Raw genomic sequence first — 20,690 nt, 5'->3', positions numbered from 1 at the left:
GTGTGAGTGAGAGAGAGCTCGAGCTCACAAACAGCAGTACTTCACTTCCAAAAGCCATCACTTAATGGGAGAATAATCCTCTACATATCTGAGGGATTAGAGCCGGGTACATCGACGATCTGCGATCAGCAAAGCATCACTGCAGCCCTGCATATAATCACAAATCTTACAGACAGCCAGCAAACTTGTTTAGCCAGGAAATGTTCACCTCTGCAATTAAAAAGGATAAACATGGCCGTGACCTTAGCATGTTTAGATCCGATGGTTTGTGTTTTTGGATGTTGGCAGGAGCTCAGGAATCAGCAACAGAAATTATGTTATAAAAGATTAAATGTGTTGCAAGGGTTGAATTGTGCAAATAGTCCTACAGTGAACAGGGACGCACTACTCATGCCTATGACAGTATATCAGTCCTTCACAGGGTGTCTACATTCTGCTACTCCAGGTGTGTGAACAAGACAAATTTTTTTATTATAATTATTTTTTTATTTTGCTCTCTCATTGCCAGGGCTTACATTATTTCTTAATCAAAATAAATAGTTCATTCCAAATGCCTAGTATTTTATCTGTTAAACATACCCTTACTATACCTTGAACTCAATCACACTGATCTGAGAACACCAGATCAAAAGCACCGTTTTTTTTTTGTTTTGTTTTTTTAATCAGACACTTCAGATTATTAATAAATCATGTTGTATAACGTTCCCGTTTTGCATTTTAGAAAATGAAACAGCTTTAGGTACATTCTTCTTCTTGTAACGAAATGAAGACAAGGAATGAGATCAGGAAAGAATGATTTTATCTGTTTGTAAACAACAAACTTAAGCCACTTAAATTCCAAACAAGTCCAATAAAGGTTTTAGCCACACCATTAACAGCTGCTACATGTTCTTCCCCCATGTTCTGCTACAGCGAACGAACATTTTAGAAAACATGCTTGGTTTTGTAATCGAGAGAGCATTTCAAACTTTTATTTTGGTAAAATCATACAATAAATGCACAGATGAGTCTTCTCATGCAGTGCATAGCTTCTACACTACTACATAAAGCAAATACTAAATCTAAAGTGCTCTGGGTCACTCAGAGAAAAGTTAGCAAGTGAAAGGCTTTTGCATCGTTTCCTGCAGGGTACGAATTCAACACTGGAAACGGCACAGCAGGTGTCTGTTAGCACCGTCACTTGCTAACTGCTCCTCGGAGACCTGAACCCAGAGGCACTGTATATGCAAATGCAACACTAGAGAAGAACCACATGTTTAAGATTGCCTTGTGCCAGACATTCACTGAAACAAAACCTCTAACAGAACAAAATTCCATTTTAAAAGAAGAAATGCACACATTTGGAGAAACTGGACACTTTTTGCACCAATACATTTAAGAAATTATTAGGTCATTTGAACATTACTCCAAACCTTGGCATGTTTTTTTTTTTTTTTCTTCTCCTATTTCCAATTTTGAAAGCCAAATCGGTAATTGTATAGACGTATGGCCTGTAGGCCTTCAACAGCTGTGGATACTGACTCAGTCCAATATAGTCTGAAACATTAAAAAGCTCACACTACCCCAAGTATAGAAATTCCACGCATACAGGTGACATTCAACATTCAAGTGCCAGTGTTTTTGTACTGTCTTTTGGTCAAGTTTCTTGAAACTTTCAAAGAATCGCTTTGAGGCTTACAAAAATAAATATTTCTCAAAAATGCTTAATAAATTACACAAAACTAGCAGCAAAAGTAGAATCTAGAAATCTGTGTGCAAAGAGCTAAATTCCCCACTGCTGATCCCCCTGGTCCCAAATAAATCCTGGTAAATATTGAGATCCCTTCCCCTTTTGTAAACAAGCTGCGTTTCTATCTCCCCATTCACAACATTTGGAAGCTTGAGGACACACACTCAAGACATTTATATATATGTATATATATAAAACTCTAGATGTGCAATAAAAGAACTTTGTAAAACTTGATGGGCACAACATACATGGGCCTAGACCTAACTTAAGTAGCACCATTCAACTTTAAGTTCTCAATACTGTCAGTGCATCTGCTTGAATTCATCAATTTAAAAAAATGACAAGGCACAACACACTTGAGAAGAAAAATCTATTGCACTTGAGTTAAATGCTTTTTTTCCTCCTCCTCTCTGAGGTTTTCTTCCTCCTTAAAGGAAGCAGAAAGCTGGCTCTGAGCCAGTGCTTAGTTTACGTCAGAGCAGATGAACTCTTGTAGATGACAGCATTAAAATGTACCACAAAGGAGGGCAAAACCTGGTGTTTGGCCACCACACAGTGATCGTGACCGCCACAGTGCAGTGAAGCCCGAGAGCATGCCAGGCCCAACTCAGAAAAACCCTGTGCATATCTGCCAATGCCTCAGAATGAACTTGGCCACTTCCTAACACCTCTGCTTAGGAAAATGAGCCATGCCTTTCAACGCAGCTTGAAAAGAGAAAACGTTTGTCATAAAGTAAAGCCTGCGACAGAATTTGTCCTCTGTCCTTGACCAAAAAACAAAACACTAGCATGCGTATACAACCAAAGAGGCCATGACGAGAGGCAGGGTCGCTTTGGTACTATGGTCCGTTTTAAACTATTTTAATTTTGCCTTTAAGTTGGCACGCATATTTTTGTCCTTTTTTTTTTGTGATGAAACAATTTTTTTTTTTTACCCAAATAATCATTCATTTAATGTTTTCCATCAAAATGTTTCATGAAAAAAAAAAAAAAGAACAAAAAAAATGCTGCTTTCTTACAGTGGCTAGCATGTGGTACTTACTAGCTGCCATAACACTGTCAAGTCAATTAAAAGCAGTGGAGTAACAAGTTCCAGCACTGTGTATTGTTAACCAGAGTAGTTAACACTGAGTGTTTACCATTTTGTCATGACTATTCCTATCACAACTGGAATGGCCTTTCTGAAGACTACCATATACCTAAATAGGTGCCTACCCAGGATAGAGTGAGCAAAAAGTCAGAACTCTTTATCCTTTACAGCAAAAGTTGCCACATATGAATAAACACTTGTTCAGCGCTTCTGTGCTGCTTCCATGAGCTGTTAGTTCGCTGGCCTGTAATGTAGGCTACATGATATCCCTAAGTCAATTTGAAGTTCAAATGGAATTGCGACTTAGTCAAGCCACATTTTCCTTTTTTGCCAAGGTTTGATTAAGTACAAGCTTTATATGCCTTAGAAACAAAAACAAATCGAGCTCTTGGCCAAGTTCTTTCAGTGAAATGGTAAAACAATATTCTGTTTAAATTTAAAGGCACAGTACATTAACATATAAATGATCCTCAGTTTTTGCTTCAAAAACAAAGAAAAGTGCAGTTGAAAACTAAGCTCAATGTTCTAGATCAAACATAACTGGGTGTCCATTGTTGCTTCCTGACTACAAAGTGACGCTCTGTTCTGCCACGGCCATTCTGAACGCAGGCAGAGAATCACAGCGTGTAATGTACTGCGAGTTCTTAAAGCTACACAGGGCGCAGAGTCTGGCTTAAGTTAACATGTGGTTTCCATTCAGCTAGTCTGGCATGGTGAGCCACTGCACAGAGACATTTAGTTGCCCCACCAGTCCACTTGGGTGTAGTTTCCTCCGTAGTTTCCATAACTTCCCCCGTAGCCATCACTGACAAAATTTCCAAAGCCACCTGAGACAAAAACAGGAAGAAAAATCAACTAACAAAAAGCTTAACCTTATCCAAGGGTATAAAACTGATTATGCTGTCTGGCTGGAGTTACCGTCACTCCTATTTAACCACAGTAGCAGTAACTAAATGTGGGCTTTTATGAGCTCAGGTATACAGAATAGGGCAATAAGTGCTTTCATACGAGTTGTAAGCCACCCTATAAAGTAGCATGAGCCTTAAATCAGGAGGATATTGATGGCTGGCTTAATGTGAATCTGAAGCCTCGTTTACACTGCAGGTCTCGATACCCAATTCTGATTTGTTGCCTATATCTGATTTTTTCGACCGTCTATTTACACGTTCTTTCAACTATGACCCATATCCGATTCAAGTGTTTACACTTGCCGTACCATCTGAAACATCGCACATACTTAAAGGGAGGTTCTTGTGCTATACACTAGCCAAAGTTCGCAAAACGTCACCATGGTTTTGAAACTGAGGAGGAAAAAAAAAAAAAAACGCCGTAATTGCAGCTGGCGCATATGCTTTATTCAGCAAATACTGATTTCTTAATGTTTTTTAGCATCAACACAAGACGGAGAGCTTTTTCCTCTTCCATGTCACTGGCGATGATATTATTCCACACGCGCTTCCACCAAAGAATAACATGTCATTAAGCCGCGAAGAAGTCGCAGTTTTAATAACGTACAGAAAACAATGCCTCAAGAAATCCGTTTACACGACAATCACATTAGCAAATATCTGATTTATTTTCACGTATGAAGGAGGCCTGAAACCAATCTCGATATATATATATCGGAATGCATGCGTTTTTTTCCTGTTTAGATGGATATAGAACATATCGGATATGTGTCACACATGAGCAAAAATTTGGAATTGGGTCGCACTTAACTGACAGTGCAAACATAGCTTAAAAAGTGCATCACCTTAACTGGTCAGTAGCTGCTTTGTGTTGAGGACAGCGGGCTAGTAGTCGTGAATTTACAAAATAGGCAAAATCTGGTTAAAAAATTAACTAAAAGACAATTTCTTATTAATAAAAAAAAAAAGGAATTACTCTTTGCCAACGACAGACAGCATTAGGGTTATATACTTACCCTTATTACCACCAAAACCTCTGTTCCCTCCATGGCCTCCTGCATTACGAGCACCCCGGTTGCCAAAGCTGTTACCACCTGCAGCCATCTGACGGTAATCCCTGGCTCCAAAACCACCAGAGAACCTGCACACCAGTGGAACATCAGACCTTGATACAGTGAACAAGACAAGATGAAAGGCTAATAGGACCAGTAGGATGTACCTCTTGGAGCGTCCTCGGGTGCTGTTTTTGTGCTGGTGCTCAAAGGCCAAGCTCTCTAGCCAAGAAGGAACCTCCTGTTTTGCCTCCACCAAGATGTCCAGCAGGTCCTTGGTGATATTACTGTTTTTGTCATTGTAGAAAGAGGTGGCCAAACCTAAAGTATTACACAAGAACAATTAAATAAATTAAATTTATTAAAAAGAGACTGGAGTAGGAGGTATCGTTTCTTACTGTCGAACCTAAATGTGTCATCGGTTACTGGTTAAAACCTCATGTAATCAAAAATGAGTGGATTTGGATGGTGGTATCACCCACATAAAGATGCATCATGTTCTTTGCATTACAAAAAGTGTTGCCTTAATAAATTCTAATTTAACACAATGAACAAAAGCATCTGAACCTCTAACCTAATTTGTTAGACTATATTATACATGAGTAAAAATCTGAACCCAGCTTCTCCTCATATACAGAATTTTTCATCAAATGCAGTGGAATTGTACCGAGCAAAACTCTCAGCCCACAGAAGCTTTCTGATGAACTCACCGAGGTTTCCCACACGTCCAGTGCGCCCAATGCGATGGACGTACTCCTCGATGTCACTTGGCAGGTCAAAGTTAATGACATGCTTCACGTTGCAGATATCCAGACCACGGGCAGCCACCTGCGATGTTGCGACTGTGATTAGCATTACCGCTGTACAACACAACAGACAGGCTTTTACAAAACACTCAGGATATACTCACAGCTGTTGCAACCATAATGGGGCAACGTCCCGAGCGGAACTGGTGAAGCGCCTCCTCTCGATCCCTCTGAGAGCGGTCACCGTGGATGCTGGTGCAAGCATAGCCCTCCCGATACAGGAAGTCTTCCAGCGCATCTGCCCCCTTCTTAGTCTCCACAAACACCAGTGTAAGGGAATCTTTTCCTGCATCCAGAAACACAGTCAGAGGTCTACATTCCACAAGAGAACAAGCCACTTAAGACAGACACCCAAAGTAAAAAAAAAAGTGCAGTGACGGCTAAAACATGGAACAGGACAGTTTTGCATTATTTGACAACCATTAAGTGAAATTCCTCCATTGCATCAAAATACGTTGAGAGAAACAGACCCTTGCCTTAAACGAAAAAAAAAAAATGAAATTAAACTGGGTTCAATGTTTGTCACAGCTTTCTTTAATGGCCATCAAAGCAAATCTCAAGAGAATGTGATGTAAGTGAGTGAGAAGTGAACAAGGCCTTTCGCATAAAAGACTCTATTCACTCCCAGCTTCTCGTCAGCAGCCTTCTACAGAACAGCAGCAGCCTTTGCTTAGATAACACCAAGACGGCAGCAAGGACCAATGACACTTTTCTTCATGCTTTTGTGTTTCCATGCTAAGTTGCTATGGTAAGACACAGATGAAAGCTCATCCAAGCAGCCACTCACATTCGGCATAACGTTGTGCTGGTAACCATGGAAACACCAGATTCAAGGCCATTTTTATTCCCTCTCGTCCATTTTAAGGATGTGCTTTAACTAAATGGACATGTCATTTGAGTTAAAGCAACAGGCATACTTGGATACAACAAATTTAATATGACTTCAGCTGCACAACTGGAAAAATCTGTTACCACGGTTAGCCATGATTTCCAGAGGCTATGTCCAAATGGATGGAAAAATGGTTCACATTGCAAGCAAATTACACATACAAAAAGTAAAATGATACCTTTTGGCAGAGACAGAGCTAAAAGAGTGAATGAGTATTAGACAAGCATCCTACCTAAAAAGCTCGAGATATTAAAGCATATGGAGGAAGGGAAAAGTAGAATGTAAAGAAGGCCAGTGGAATGTGAACATGTTTTATCATGTTGGACTACAAAGTCCACACTTACCTGGCCTCTCAGGAGTTTCAGTTGCATTTTCCTGAACCTCACTTGGAATGACTTTAAATAGAATCAAACCTCCCAGTAAACTTTATGCATCTTTTACAACTGAAACAGGCTTTTTTTTTTAAAATAATAATAATTAAAAAATACTGTAGTACAGTACAGGTACATGAATCCAATTTTTCTTCTAGACCCACAAGGTGTTGTTCAGGACTACATCAAACAAAAGGCTACAGAACATCAAATTCTGCAACAAACATTGAACCTTTTAATACCCCAGTACAACCCCTGACTTGTTTCATGTCTTTTTTTTAAACAGTAATCATCTGGGAAGTTTCTACAGTTGGACTGTTTACAATCCTATCGTAGCACAGGGACAGGTGGCTCTACCTGTGGCGTTGAGCAGATCCAGCAGGAACGAGCGCTTGTCACTCTCCTCAACCCAGACCACCTTCTGGGTAATGTTTTCTGAGGTGGAGCCTACACGACCCACAGCCAAGAAGATATACTCCTCCAAAAAGTCACGAGCCAAGATCTGTAAACATGCACGGTGTTAATGGCTGCTAATAAAGCAATGATGTGTACGAGCAAAAAGATGCCTGTGGAAATGTACCTGAATCTCCTTGGGAAAGGTGGCACTGAACATCATGGTTTGGCGTGCGCCTTTTGGTGGCATGGTGTCCTGCTCCACAATACGTCTGATCTGTGGCTCAAAACCCATGTCCAGCATTCGGTCAGCCTCATCCAGAACCAGGTAACTGGTGGGGAAGAAAAACAAATTACTACTTTATTTTTTTTTGCACTGAGCATCACCTCCATTTGATCATGTACATAAGATCTCTGCTGTGAGCACTTTCCCCCGTCTGTGTTTGAAGCACTTACCTGCAATAGTCAAGGCCAATCTTGCCACGCTCCATCATGTCTACCAGACGTCCTGGAGTGGCCACCAACAGGTGACAGCCCCTCTCCAGTTCCCGGATCTGCTGGCCAATGTCAGCACCTCCATATACTACACATGGGCGCACTCTGGAGCGGTATGCAAACTATAACACAGACGGTAAGCATTGATCATATCGGAAAAGAAATCATTTAGGTCTGCCATGAGCCAAATAAATGTTAAACATACCTTCCTGGCTTCATCATAGATCTGTAGAGCAAGTTCTCTGGTTGGAGCCAGGACCAAAGAGATGGGATACTGCTTACGGCGGCCATATTTTCCATTCTCCTAATAAAGCAGTGCAGTTAGAATTTAAGCTGTAACTAGGTCACACCAAGCAAGCCATAAAGGGCTTTCCAAAAAAAAAAAAAATCTTAAACAAATCACTTGTAATTGGTGATTGTAAAGATTATAAAAAGAAGTGCACCTGGCCGCTGGTTTTAGAAGCTTGCAAAGCCTCTCCTGGTCCATCAGTATAGATCTGACTCAACACCGGGAGCAGAAAAGCAGCAGTCTTCCCAGAGCCTAAGCAAATGCAACACAGGAGTTATAAAGCACACTGCCAAATAATCAATCATGAGAACAAGGATTGACTTTAGTCTCGCTTTGGATGTGGAAAATGACCTACCAGTCTGAGCGCAGGCCATTAGGTCCCGCTTGGCCTTGATGATGGGAATGGCATGCTTCTGCACAGGGGTGGGACGGGTGTAGCGGCTCAGAGTTATGTTACCCATTATAATTTCCCCCATGTCAACATCGTGGAACTGAAAAGAAATGGAATAAAATCATATTCAGGCTTGGTCTCTGGGATTTACAAGCTGTCTTTTAAAAGCACTGTGATACTTACATTCTCAATAGGGCCAGGGCAATTGCTGCCAGTGGCCTCCACAGGAATGTCATCATACTTCTCAAAGTTAATCCCTGTGTTACTTCCAGAGAACAGCTCACTGAGGGCGAGCAGTGAGGAGAGACAGAGGGAAAGAGAGTAAGAAGAAAGACTTGGTTAAAGCAGCAGATAGGCTCTTTAGGGAAGCCTAATTAGCAGTTGGTTCTGGTACGTACTGTTCCAGACGCTCATTGGGTGGAGTAGGCTTTGACCAGTCCTCTTCATCCCTGGACTCTTCTACCCACCGACTGTTTCCCATTCCCCCTCCAGTGCTAAACCCCCCGCGCTCATACCTGTACAATAACATTGTTCATTAACACATGGCATCCCATCATTTTAATTCTGCTTAGCAAAAATATGTATGAACTACTTTAAATTAATATGCTTACTGATTGCTTAACAAGTTCTTAGAAAACATTTACATTGTTAACATTTCCTTTACCTTCCCCTTGAGCTTGTCCCTCTGTCATTGAAAAAGGCAGACTTCCCTCGATCAGCTCGTCCACCGAAGCTGGAGTAAGCATCCCTGTTCAAAGCTGTGTTCCAACCTCCATCTTTGTTATCAAAGCCACTGTAGGCTACAAAATCAGAGAAAAGACAAAACTGAAAAAGACAAATCTAAATTTTTTCCCCATATTTTAGAGAAACAACAAAAATATAATGAAATTATTTATTCCAGAGTAATAAAGGTTCTTACTTGTGTTATGCATGGGTTGGTTGAAGGTACCACCACCCCTAGTTCCGCGAAAGCTGCCGCGGCCAGTCCTATCATTGCGAGGGGGGCCACGATTAAAGTTTCCAGCCCCATTCATGCGATTGTCATGAAATCCATTAACAAAGCAGTTGGTACGCCCAGCATCCCATCCAGGAGAATCTTCCACAGAGAACAAAAAAGTAAATTTGAGAGAGCCATTGGCAAGGTGCAGACCTAACTGTATGCATTTGAAAAGGGGAGCCAAAAGCCAAGCCCACAAAAACAATAGGGTTTGGGAATCAATGCACACTGCAATGACTTGTGGGAAACTGCTATATTGTTTCAAAACGCAGAGTTTACCTACCACTCAACCAAGCTATGCTTGCATTTTAAATTTCGGGTCAGCGTTATATTTTTGACAAATGTATTTAACGTGTCTAAAATAACAAACATAAGTCCAAATCCAAATAAGAAAGTCTACATATATTGATCAGGAAAAATTTGAACATGATTCTGGCATTTTTAGTCTATGGATTGGGGGGGGGTTGGGTTAACTACTCCGATATAAATTTAAAATAAGCTTATGACTTTTCCATCTCTCTTCCTCATTCTGTTAATATATTTGAATAGTTAATCATCCTTACATAGCCTAAAAAGGTTATGAAATCTTAAACAGATTTATCTTCTCTAATGTCATTGAAATGACATATGAAATAATTTGCTGTAATTGTGCAGACAAAGCTGAAATTAGAGGGCAGAAGATGTTTGCACTATCAAATTCCAATATTTCTTCTTTCCATAACTTCTTTATTCAGCAGCTGGTTGGGTAACTGCACCAGCAAAAAAGAAAAGCAAAAGGTCAAAGCTTTTCAAAGTCTGTAGTCCAGTTCCTGTTTCAATTATTGTTTTATAGTTTTAAGCAATTTGAAAAACGGTACCAAGTTATCTTGTGAAATATTTCATTTTTGTATAGAACAACATTCACCTTATTGCTAGGAGATGCAAGTTTAAATCCCAACCATGCTGCAGTCATCCATGGCCAGCAAAGGGAGCAAAATTTGCAGTGCTCTCTAGGTGAAAGGGATGGCATTACTCTTCCCTTCCTTTAATCAGATAGACAATAGCCCATCATAAGTGTCCGTGGGCTCAAGTATGTGGAAGAGAGTGAATAGCTCTTTCCTATGTTACACTGTCCTGTGATGCCAGATGAGCAGAAGGTCAAAAGGTTGCACTGGTTCATTTAAGTCTCTGAGGTGCCTACACCATCCACAGCCATAAAATGTTCTGAGAGAGCTGGCTGGTGGGTTGGAACTGGCAAACCCAAATTGTGAAACAAAATTCTTTTTAATTTTTAAGCATTTCAAATTTCCCTTTTAAGTTTTTTTCTAAACATGTCCCACACTGTATTATCTGCCTCAAAGCCATTAATACCATTAACTTCTTGTAACAAACTGCGTTTATAGTGAATATAGCAGATTAATCCCACAATGCAGTGTGACATGATGTGGATTCCTAAGCCCTGTTCCCACTGCTTCTGGGTGAGCGAGCAGTAGTAGTCAAAAAGCAAGTGAAAGCAATCTAGTACTGCATTAGCATACAGTGATTCCAAACCAGGACCAAACCAGTGAAAGGTAGACCAAAAACCCAGGTACAAAGAGGAAAGCCAAGTTTATTAAAATACCTGTCTACAGACGTGACAATATTGCTATTCAAGCCACAAAGGCAACCAACAAACCACCGGTGCCAAGACCGCCTCATTAATTTCTCTTCAGGCTCCAGTTATAGGACAAGAAACACCCACTACACCACACAGACCCTGCTGTCATCATTTTTACCTTCATGGGACTTCACTGAAAAAGCTATAAAACTGGAGCCCAACCTGAACAGTATCAGCTGCAATTTGGCAGACAATCACCCAACCTAAAACAGTGACGAAAGGCTATGTCATACCAGCTGCTCTACACTTATTAGAGTGGTCAGCCAATCTGAGCACACTGTCTGTGTCCTCATTTACACTGTTGATGTGTGCAGGAGACGAAAACAGGTAAGATGTGAGTCTTTGCCAGTGCTCCCTAACCACTTTCCACAATTATGCCAAGTGAGCAGACCAATCCTATTCTTACTGCAAACAGAAGAAGCTTTAGATGAACAAAATTGGACTTTCCCCTGAATCCATTAAGAGGTGGAAAAAAAGTCATGGTGCTGTTCATCAGTCTATTCAGACTCCCCCAAAATTTAACTGTAAATATGTAGGCATGAGAAAAAGATGCAAATAAGTACTCTTTTGATTAAACAATGCATTTCTCCATCATCTGGCATTAATATGGGGGGGGCAAAACATAAATCAAAGGACACACGTTTGCATTCATCTTCTTAGGTTCATCTTTTGTGGGACAGAAAATTTCTAGCTAAGGACAGGGAATTATCAATGACTAAACTAGTTATTTTACACTTATAATACACATTTTAAGTGATTCGAGGGGAAAAAGAAAAAAAAGGCAAGACTAAATAAAACGAGTTGTGGAGAACTGTGTGTTGTGGCTGTAGACCCCTAGTGGCCATCTTAAGAACGCAGCCCATAAATGAAAAAATACTATTTTATTTCATTTAAATAGTTATTATAATAATCATTAATGACTACAATATATAGAATTCTTAATAATGGAACAAAAAATTTTAAGATTATACCACTCTCCTGCCTCTACAGGTACATTCTACGTCTGCAGACACCTGTGCCACAGTGTGAGATAAGAACACTTACATAAACCTGGATAAACACACACAGTTAAGCATGCAGCCAAAGCAGGCATTCCCATCATAATATTAGAGCATTAATTAGTTTGCAAATTATGCTAACTTATTTCTGTTTCATAAAAGGTCTTAATGCTGTGACTGATCGCTGCGTTAAGTAGCAGTCAGCTTGAGGGCTAAAGGCGGGGGGTGTGCGTGTTGGTTGGGGGGGGGGGGACACTGCACGTCCCATGCAAATACAGAGATCCAGGTGTACCACATCTGTCTGGCCAGCCACCACCATACGTGTGATAGAAGGAAAGCTCCTGAGATGGGTATCTTGGGCAACCTAAGCAGAGGCATAGTGCACGTAAAGACAACCCCTCTTCTTTGTACAGGCAAAAGGCAAAATGAACCAAAACTTACTCTAATTTGTACAAAAACAAATTGAGTACTTTTTCCCTTTAGGTAGTTAAGTTAATGAATACTGATTAGAAGAAATCGATAAAATGACTGTCTTCTTTAAATAATAATAAAAAATTAATAAAAAGGAGAGAAACAAGCAAATGCAGCTGATGGATAATTGTGTGGAGCAGGAAGAAATCAGTCGCAGCGCACAAGGTTTGGCTACCTCTCAAACGGTCAAGTGTGAGAAGGATTTGTTACTGATCTGTACTGAAATGGTTAAATCACTGACAGTACCCAGTAAACTTTAAGCTTTATGTATTGGTCCTATATGCTATATCTAGACATGTAATTAAACTTTCATGCATTTAGGAATGCAGAGCACCCGTAGCAAAGCTGACAAAACAAACTTACAGCTCAGTACTGGTGGCACTGAATAACCGCTCTGTCTACTAGAGGAATAAGCATTTCCTGCTGTGAAGAAATAAAAAAATAAAATAAAAAAGCAGTAAAAGTAAGAAAATTACAATAAACCTGTTTTTCTACCAAAGTTCCCACCAATATAAAAATGTATTATAAATAAACATCCACAGGAATGTTAATCAACTCGACATTAATTTCTCAACACAACTCTTCACTCTCATTAAACTCAAAAACCTGGCAAAATGTAAAAGATTCATTCAAATAAGCAATAATCAAAAATTAAGATTATGTAAAAAGAAGCAAAACATTTATGAGCAAAAATGAGAGAGAGACCTACATAAATTGACAAAGCAATAGGAGTAACAATTCATGCAGTCTCAAATATACAGTGACCCATAATCACTGCATTTGAAAATGTACTGCAGCATGGTTGTCGTTTTATGCGTGTATTGGAAAGCAGCGTTTAAAAAAAAAATACGATATCTGGTCACAACTGTTAAACATCCAACTCATGCTCCTTGAATGTTAGAGCTGCAGTCTGTAAACAGCAGCATTTTTATTTGTGTTGCTGGGAAAGGAAAAAAAAAAGTAATAGAATATTTTAAAATAAAAAACAACAACTAGTTGTTGATAAAAACCTACATGAAAACACTTACCATTTTTACCAGCATCTTTGTTTCTCAAGTGAGGAGGAATGTAACGCCCTGGGGTTTAAAAAAAATCTCAGTGAATGGACACTTAAATGGCTGTGCAGGATTACATTTCAGTCAACATGTGCAGTGCTGTTATATACTGCCGTAATACTAAAAACTAACCCAAGTCTGATGAGTGAATAGAATACAACCAAAACATGCACTATACTCCCAAAAGTGTGTGCACACCTGACCATCAAACCTGGATGTGGTCTTCCCAAATCGTTCCCACACAGCACACAACTGTATTATTGACATTATAATATCCCTTCAGCGGAACTAAGAGGCCCAAACCTGTTCCATCTCGGTTTGCGGAGTCTTTTGTGGGAAAATTCAAATGACCTGACATCAACCCCCTGAACACCTTTGGGATGAACTGAAATACAGACTGTGCGCCGGGGCGTTCGTGACCGAATGAGCAGAAATCCCCACAGCCATATGCCAAAATCTAGTGGAAAGCCGTCCCAGCAGAGCGAAGGTTGTTATAACAGATCTGGGAAACTAAAATATGGAATAAGATTTACTGGTCTAATGGTCAGGTATCCACAAACTATTGGCCATATACTAAAGAGGATTAACCATTGAAAAAAAATAAAAAAATGCAAATAAATAAATAAGGCAACATCTTTTTCCCCACAAAAAAAAAAAACAGTTAAACTACTCCTGTAGATCAGTGGTGCTAAACTCTGGTCCTGGACATCGGTCTGCCCTAAACATTTGTGTTTTCCCAGCTCCCAGCACAAGTGACTTAACTAAGCAACTAGTTAACTGTCTTTTCCAAATTTAAGTGGTGTGATAATCCAGCAGCGAAAACAATAAAATACAAGGATTATGGGGTCCTCCAAGAACAGGTATGAAAACCACTGCATTGGATAAACAAACCAATGAATGTTTAAGGGTGATGTGTGGAGGAGAAAGAAAATGTCAGAGGAGTGTAAATGTACAGTGCGTGTAAAGTGAACTGAGATTGTCAAACTTACTGCCAGTACCTCCACCCTGACCGTCTGCAGAGTTCAAGTCTAGGGCAGAAAGCTAGGAGGGGAAAAAAGGCAAGCCAACCATCAGTCATTAAACAGAACACACTGCAGCTCCTAATAATCCACTTTTAGTATGTGATAATTGCAGTATGGAATGCGACACTACATCAGTTGTATTGTGGGTACATTGTGAAACAAGGTTTTATTCTGTTATAACTTCAGGATTTAACTGCATAATAGCACAGACTCGGGTTAGTATAATCTAGAAACATTTTTAGTCATTGAGGTGTGGATTAAGGCCATACAATTCATGTAATCAGTCTACAGACCAATAGTTATAATAAAAACAGAGCATGTGATATGGTAGAATGCAATTTACTGCAACTGAAGGAAAAAAAAAACAACAACAATAATAATGAGGGACCCCAGGCTATGTTCTACTGTCTCTATACACAGTGACAGAACATACACATGGGAAATGTAAAAAGAGTAAAAATCTTTTACATTTATATTTCTAAAATCCCCCTGATTTCTACCTGTGGAGACATGAGAAGGCCACCGTGTACCAGGAAAGGCCATAGTTCACAGGTCATTTAAAGGAAAGTATTAGAAGCATGCAGTACACCAGTATGATAGCATGAATTCATTATGACAGGGAAAGAAGACTAATGTCTTGAAGACCAGTGGTAGAGGCATTGGACTACGGTTCGGAAGATCCCAGGTTCAAACCCCACAACCACCAAGTTGCCACTGTTGGGCAAGGCCCTTAACCCTCAACTGCTCAGATGTATAATGAGATAAAAATGTAAGTGCAAAGAACTACAGGCCAGGGTGTACTGAAAGTTACATTTACATTTAGTAAACGCTCTGGATAAGAACGTCTGCCAAATGCCTAAATGTAAATGTCTGCCAAATGCCTAAATGTAAATGTTTACATTTGGCAGACGCTCTTATCCAGAGCGTTTACTAAATGTAAATGTAACTTTGAGTACACCCTGGCCTGTAGTACAGCAAAGGAGAAGTCCAGGTCTCAACTCTAACCACAACCTGCACACTGATCCACGGCTGTTGCATATTTTGTAATCACAGCACTGCTATTTGATGTGACAGAGAGAGAGAGTGTGTGTGTGAGGGAGAGAGAGAGAGAGAGATGTGAGGCTGGCTGGCAGGCGCAGTGATGACCGCATCCGGCGGCGCGCACACATCTCTCTCTCTCTCTGTGTACTGTGGCGCATTTACATGCATCTTCCCTTTGCACAAATCGCTCCTGAAAACAATGTATTGACTTTTAAAATCAAAACATGTGCATATACACTAACTTACTGTTTACCAGGCTATGTTCATAGTCGTGTGTGACATCTGATTATCTGCGATTTTTCTTTCTTTCTTTTTTTTTTTACTTGCGAAGAGAACAAAATGTCCGACAGTGGAAGTGACAAGATGTTGAGGAGAGAAGCCAAGGCTAACTCAGCAGCAGGCTGGCGCTAATCACCCTCAACACCAAACATTAGCGAGTGTGGCTAACAATCTGGAACAACAGATCCGCCGATTATATTTACTGGCACCCCTTGTATCTGGCTCCTGAGTGGGCCTCGGCAGTAAACCGGGTCACGACTGCTGCAGGCAGTGATAGCTTCCTCTGGCTCTCCACACACGTGTAAGGCTTCAGACTTCAAATAAACAACGCATAATGAAGTTCACGTACACAAGAACAAACAATAGCAATCAAATGATACGCACCGCGTTGAGCTGTTTATTTGCATGACATGGGGATCAGTGGACCTGTTAAACGCACGATGTTTTCTCTAGCTGCGGTGATGATGATTTGTGCAGCGCCTAACTTTGGCGAAATGCGTAATACGCAAGCTAGCTAGCTAACTATGGATGTAAGCTAATCCTAAGAGCCTCGCAGCCAGGCTGGACAGCATACTGTGATCCGGTTTAGATTTGACAAACCGGACAAGTCAGTTGCCGGTAATCAGGACACCGCGATGTAAATAAGCCCGTCATCAGCAAAGAGGGATTTTAAAAAGAAAAATGCCGTTAATTTGAATACAAGGAAACGTTAGAGATTTCAGGCTGGTTATAAAAGTCTAACTTACCTGCTGATCTAGACCGTCGACGGCCACATGACTCATAACTAGATAAAATATTGAGGAGGATTGCTCCTTTTCACAAAATATCTTCTTTGTTAGCAAGCCGGCTAGCTAGCTAAAGGAACACAGCCAAAAATCTCCTCCACAAACGACGCGTCACTTTTCCTCTTCTTTTTTATTATGTTAGAAAGCTTACTGCGCCAAATCCAAAGAATACAAACCTACAAAATAATACGTATTTAACTGCCTAGCAATAAAAAAAAAACCTACTCCGAAGTTTCACAACCGCTAACTAGCTATATGTCTAGACTCAGTCTGTTGGTAACAGCACCTTGCAATATTCGGTACGTGAAATAGAGCCCAAACTGAGCGCAGATCTCGCGAGATTTCCTTGTCCGCGGCAACGCAGCTCAACGGAAAGTATCGCGAGAACACTTTAGCAGGAAGTTGTGGGACCATGTTTATAATAGAAAATAACAATAATATTTATTACGTGTTCGTGATTAATCTCTTAATTCTGCATAACTAAATTAGTTATAAACGTGGAAAAAATGTCATTCACCTTAAGCTTGATTAATGCATTACGGGACGATTCATTATTTATCACACGCAGGTTTTATTTCGATTATTGAGTCTCAAATAAAAAAGGCCATTTAAACTGTAACTGTATACACCGATCGGCCATAACATTATGACCACCTGCCTAATATTGAGTATGTCCCTCTTTCACCACCAAAACAGTAATGACCTGTGTGTTCTGACATCTTTCTATCACAACCAGCATTAACCTCTTCCTCAATTTGAGGTACAGTAGCTCTTCTGTTGGATCGGACTACACAGCCAGCCTTTGCTCCCCATGTACATCAGTGAGCTTGAGCCACACATCTCAATTTGGCCCTTCACACAGTAGCTACATTTTTAATATCTCATTACAATGGCAGCTTTAGGTAGGTGGGATATATTAGGCAGCCAGTGAACCCTTTTTTCTAGTGTTGATATGATGGAAGCAGAAAAAAATGGGCAAGCATAAGGATTTGAATGACTTTGACGTGCCAAATTGTTATGGCTAGAGGACTGGGGCATAGCGACTCCAAACCTGCAGCTTTTGTGGGATGTTTCTGGTCTGCAGTGGTCAGGACCTACTAAAAGTGATCCAAGAAAGGAAAACCGGTGAACTTGGCGACATCATGTGTGTCATGTATGACCAAGGCTCACTGTTGCACATGAGGACCAAAGGCTGTCCTATGTAGTCTGATCCAATAGAAGCACGAGTGTAGATTAAATTGATAAAAAGGTTAATGCTTGTTGTGAACGTCTATCACTGTTGTATTGGCAAAAGTGGGACCTACTCAGTATTAGGCAGGTGATCACTGATCAGTGTATAACCTCTCTAAAGGATTTAAAATATTCTAACAAAATTAGTACTGTGCGAATTTGTATTCTCACTTATTTATATATTAGAATTATATAGATTATATTATAACTAATATGGGCAATAGTTTACCTAAGGTACTGTATAAGAGGAGATAGCATTGTTGTAAAGCAGGTATTGTTACAACCTTCCATGTTTGGCTCCCCAGTTTGATTCTGACCTCAGGTTACTGTATGTTTAGAGTTTCTGTACTTTCCTCTCACCTCTCAAAAACATGCTGGAAAATAGATTAGCTAAGATAAATTGTCTCTTGGTGTGAATGTGTGCTTGGAGCTTGTTGGACTGACAACCCAGTCAGGTGTGGACCCACTTCCAGCAAGACTGGATCACAGTCATGATTACAGTCACGAATCATCATAGGCGTGGAGGGTCACACACGATAATATTAAAACAAGCAATGTAAAATACACATGTCTGTTCATCAAAAATCACAGACTCTACTCCACCAAAACCTAATGTGATTTATGTTGACCAATTTGGGGGAAAAGAAAAACAGTTATTGTACAAGTCAAAATCTGAAGAAATAACCATATTTTTATTATTTTGCATAAAGACAAGATTTATTTAAACTACTGCCACAGCCAGTTAAGGATAATGTCTGTCAAAAGTTATAAGAGCAATTGTTTGCTGATTGGGAAAGAGAAAAAGATACATGAAAATAAAGTTTTTACCTAATACTGTGAAAATGGTAAATTAGCTTGAATGAACAAAAATTATATTATTTTGTACTATAAAAAAAAACGTGGAATACGATTTTGCTTATAATTTATATCATTTACTGCACACCAAATTTTAGCGAGTTGTATTTCCTCCAATGTATTATACGTTTATATCTATGGTACAGTCACAGTGACTGTCATTTCCATAATATACAAAAAACTGAGCTACAAATCCTGTGTTACAAATATATCACTAATCATAAATACTGTGTGTGTACATAAAGAAAAAAAGAAAAAAATTATAGTCAAACAATCAAACAATGCAAGGGGTAAAAGGTTTATCAAACGGAGTGATTTCAGAAAGCAATGTGTTGACTCCTTTTTCTCTCGTGCAGCTCAAAGCAAACATGTAATTCCTAAAATGTGTCTCACCAATTTGTACTGAATTTCAAGAGGTGACAAGAACATGTAATCCATGAGGTTTTAGGAGCTGAAATATGAAAAGCACAAATCTCCATAACCTAATGGCTGCTGTTCAGGTTATACTAGTTCCATTCCAACTCACACAAAATAGGGTGCTTATTTAAATAGTCTGAGTATTTATTACAGTCATTAATTGTGTGACTACTTTTGGCATACTATTTAAGTCACAAGTACGCTGTTTTTCTAGCTAGCCAGTGAGTTTACCCTAAATATGTGAGTGCACAGTTTATAGTACAATGTGCTACACAGAATGTTAAATAAGGGGATTTTCCAATTGCCAAATAGTTACCTGCAAAGTGGACTGCACCAGGTATTCAGCAGGGAAATGTAGGATCATAAACCATATAGGAAGCAAAACTTCTCAGTTTAAAGGGAAAGGTGAACACCACAGGACATAAGTAAACAATGGTTCATTATTCAACAGGGACTAGACAAGCAATATTACCCATCATTCACTGCACCTCACAGGAGCAAAAATAAATAAATAAATAATGGCATTAATTTCATATACTATTTATTATTATCAAGGACAATGTGCTACTTGTTCTAACACACTTGATGCTTGATGATCTCTTGATGCAACATAGACACATAGGATTATCGGGTATTTTGGGTCTTTTATGCCCTTTGCGAGTCCAGAGTTGACTGTCAAGCTGAAGCAGTTGTAATTGTCCAGGATAAGGTCCCTGATCTTGCCTGGACCATGATATTGATCTAGTGAAGTTTGCCTCTCAATAGCAGTAGTGATGATACACTATGCACATTGTCAGAAACTTCTGGTCTGCATCTCCCTTCGCTGTGGCTTTTAGGACTCGAGCCATATCCTCATCAAACTGGAGCCATGTCCAGTTGCCTGACTTGGTGTAAAGCTAGTGGAGTGTGGAGGGACTGAGCGCTGTGGATTGCCTCCAGGCCCGGCTCCTCCTGTGTCTCATCAGGTGCTGGACCTGTATATTGCACCACCTGCCCCCCATCAAGCATCTCATTTTGGCCTGTGGATCTTCAGACCATGCTAGTATTGAAGACTTTTGCCACATATGTAGACTGCCCTCATCATCATATTTCTATTACCCTGGGTAATTGCATGTATCTCCATCTTGTTGGGGTGCTCACCCCCTCTCTTGGGCACTCCAAGGGAATGACTCCTTTGGGCAGGAAACCAGGTTTGGTCACCACTGCCTTAGGACTTTCCATAGCTTTTTGCCTCCCCCTTGTGGGAGCTGCAGTTTAGCATGGTAACCCTGCCCCTGTTTACTGTTTCTCCAACTGTCCACTGTCTTTCTAGCTGTCGCTGTTATTATTAATATTAATATAACATAATACTTTGTAACAATTTGTAAATATCTATGTACATATTTATTATTATTACATAGGCTATTAATCTGTAAGAAAAAGGAATAATAATAATAATAATAATCATAATAATAATAATAATAATAATAATAATAAATGTACTTAGAAATT

The 20,690-nt window shown here is 39.8% G+C and overlaps 1 protein-coding gene across 7 annotated transcripts; it reads right to left on the bottom strand.

Moving 5' to 3' along the window:
* Positions 1-782: 782 nt before the first annotated feature.
* On the bottom strand, positions 783-17,001 carry ddx3xa (DEAD-box helicase 3 X-linked a). 7 transcript variants are annotated; one of them, XM_053496935.1, is made up of 21 exons: positions 16,659-17,001; positions 14,560-14,611; positions 13,544-13,591; positions 12,879-12,938; positions 12,337-12,408; positions 9,333-9,509; positions 9,078-9,213; positions 8,812-8,928; positions 8,597-8,696; positions 8,378-8,513; positions 8,177-8,274; positions 7,939-8,037; positions 7,695-7,855; positions 7,426-7,570; positions 7,203-7,347; positions 6,819-6,869; positions 5,690-5,871; positions 5,490-5,607; positions 4,947-5,100; positions 4,744-4,868; positions 783-3,646 (listed from the first exon to the last, which is right to left on the bottom strand). In XM_053496935.1, the coding sequence occupies exons 1-21, from the start codon at positions 16,692-16,694 to the stop codon at positions 3,555-3,557; spliced, it is 2,304 nt and encodes a 767-aa protein (XP_053352910.1). In that variant the 5' UTR covers positions 16,695-17,001; the 3' UTR covers positions 783-3,554. The 7 variants fall into 7 exon arrangements, with proteins under 7 accessions (XP_053352910.1, XP_053352911.1, XP_053352912.1 ...); XM_053496936.1 differs by lacking the exon at positions 6,819-6,869; XM_053496937.1 differs by lacking the exon at positions 12,337-12,408.
* Between the last annotated feature and the right edge of the window lie 3,689 nt (positions 17,002-20,690).

This window comes from Clarias gariepinus, chromosome 5 (genome assembly GCF_024256425.1).
Source record: "Clarias gariepinus isolate MV-2021 ecotype Netherlands chromosome 5, CGAR_prim_01v2, whole genome shotgun sequence".
NCBI classification, from domain to species: domain Eukaryota; kingdom Metazoa; phylum Chordata; class Actinopteri; order Siluriformes; family Clariidae; genus Clarias; species Clarias gariepinus.
Note: the sequence above shows the minus strand (reverse complement) of the source record. Positions and strands in the feature narration are given on the sequence as shown.

Excerpts from the sequence above, each read along its gene's own strand:
- ddx3xa (XM_053496935.1), bottom strand. The coding sequence starts at position 16,694 with ATGAGTCATGTGGCCGTCGACGGTCTAGATCAGCAG. Across the intron at positions 8,697-8,811 it reads CCCAATGAGCGTCTGGAACA|TGAGCTGTTCTCTGGAAGTA; the intron begins GTACGTACCAGA and ends GCTCGCCCTCAG. Across the intron at positions 3,647-4,743 it reads AGGTTTTGGTGGTAATAAGG|GTGGCTTTGGAAATTTTGTC; the intron begins GTAAGTATATAA and ends TTTTTGTCTCAG.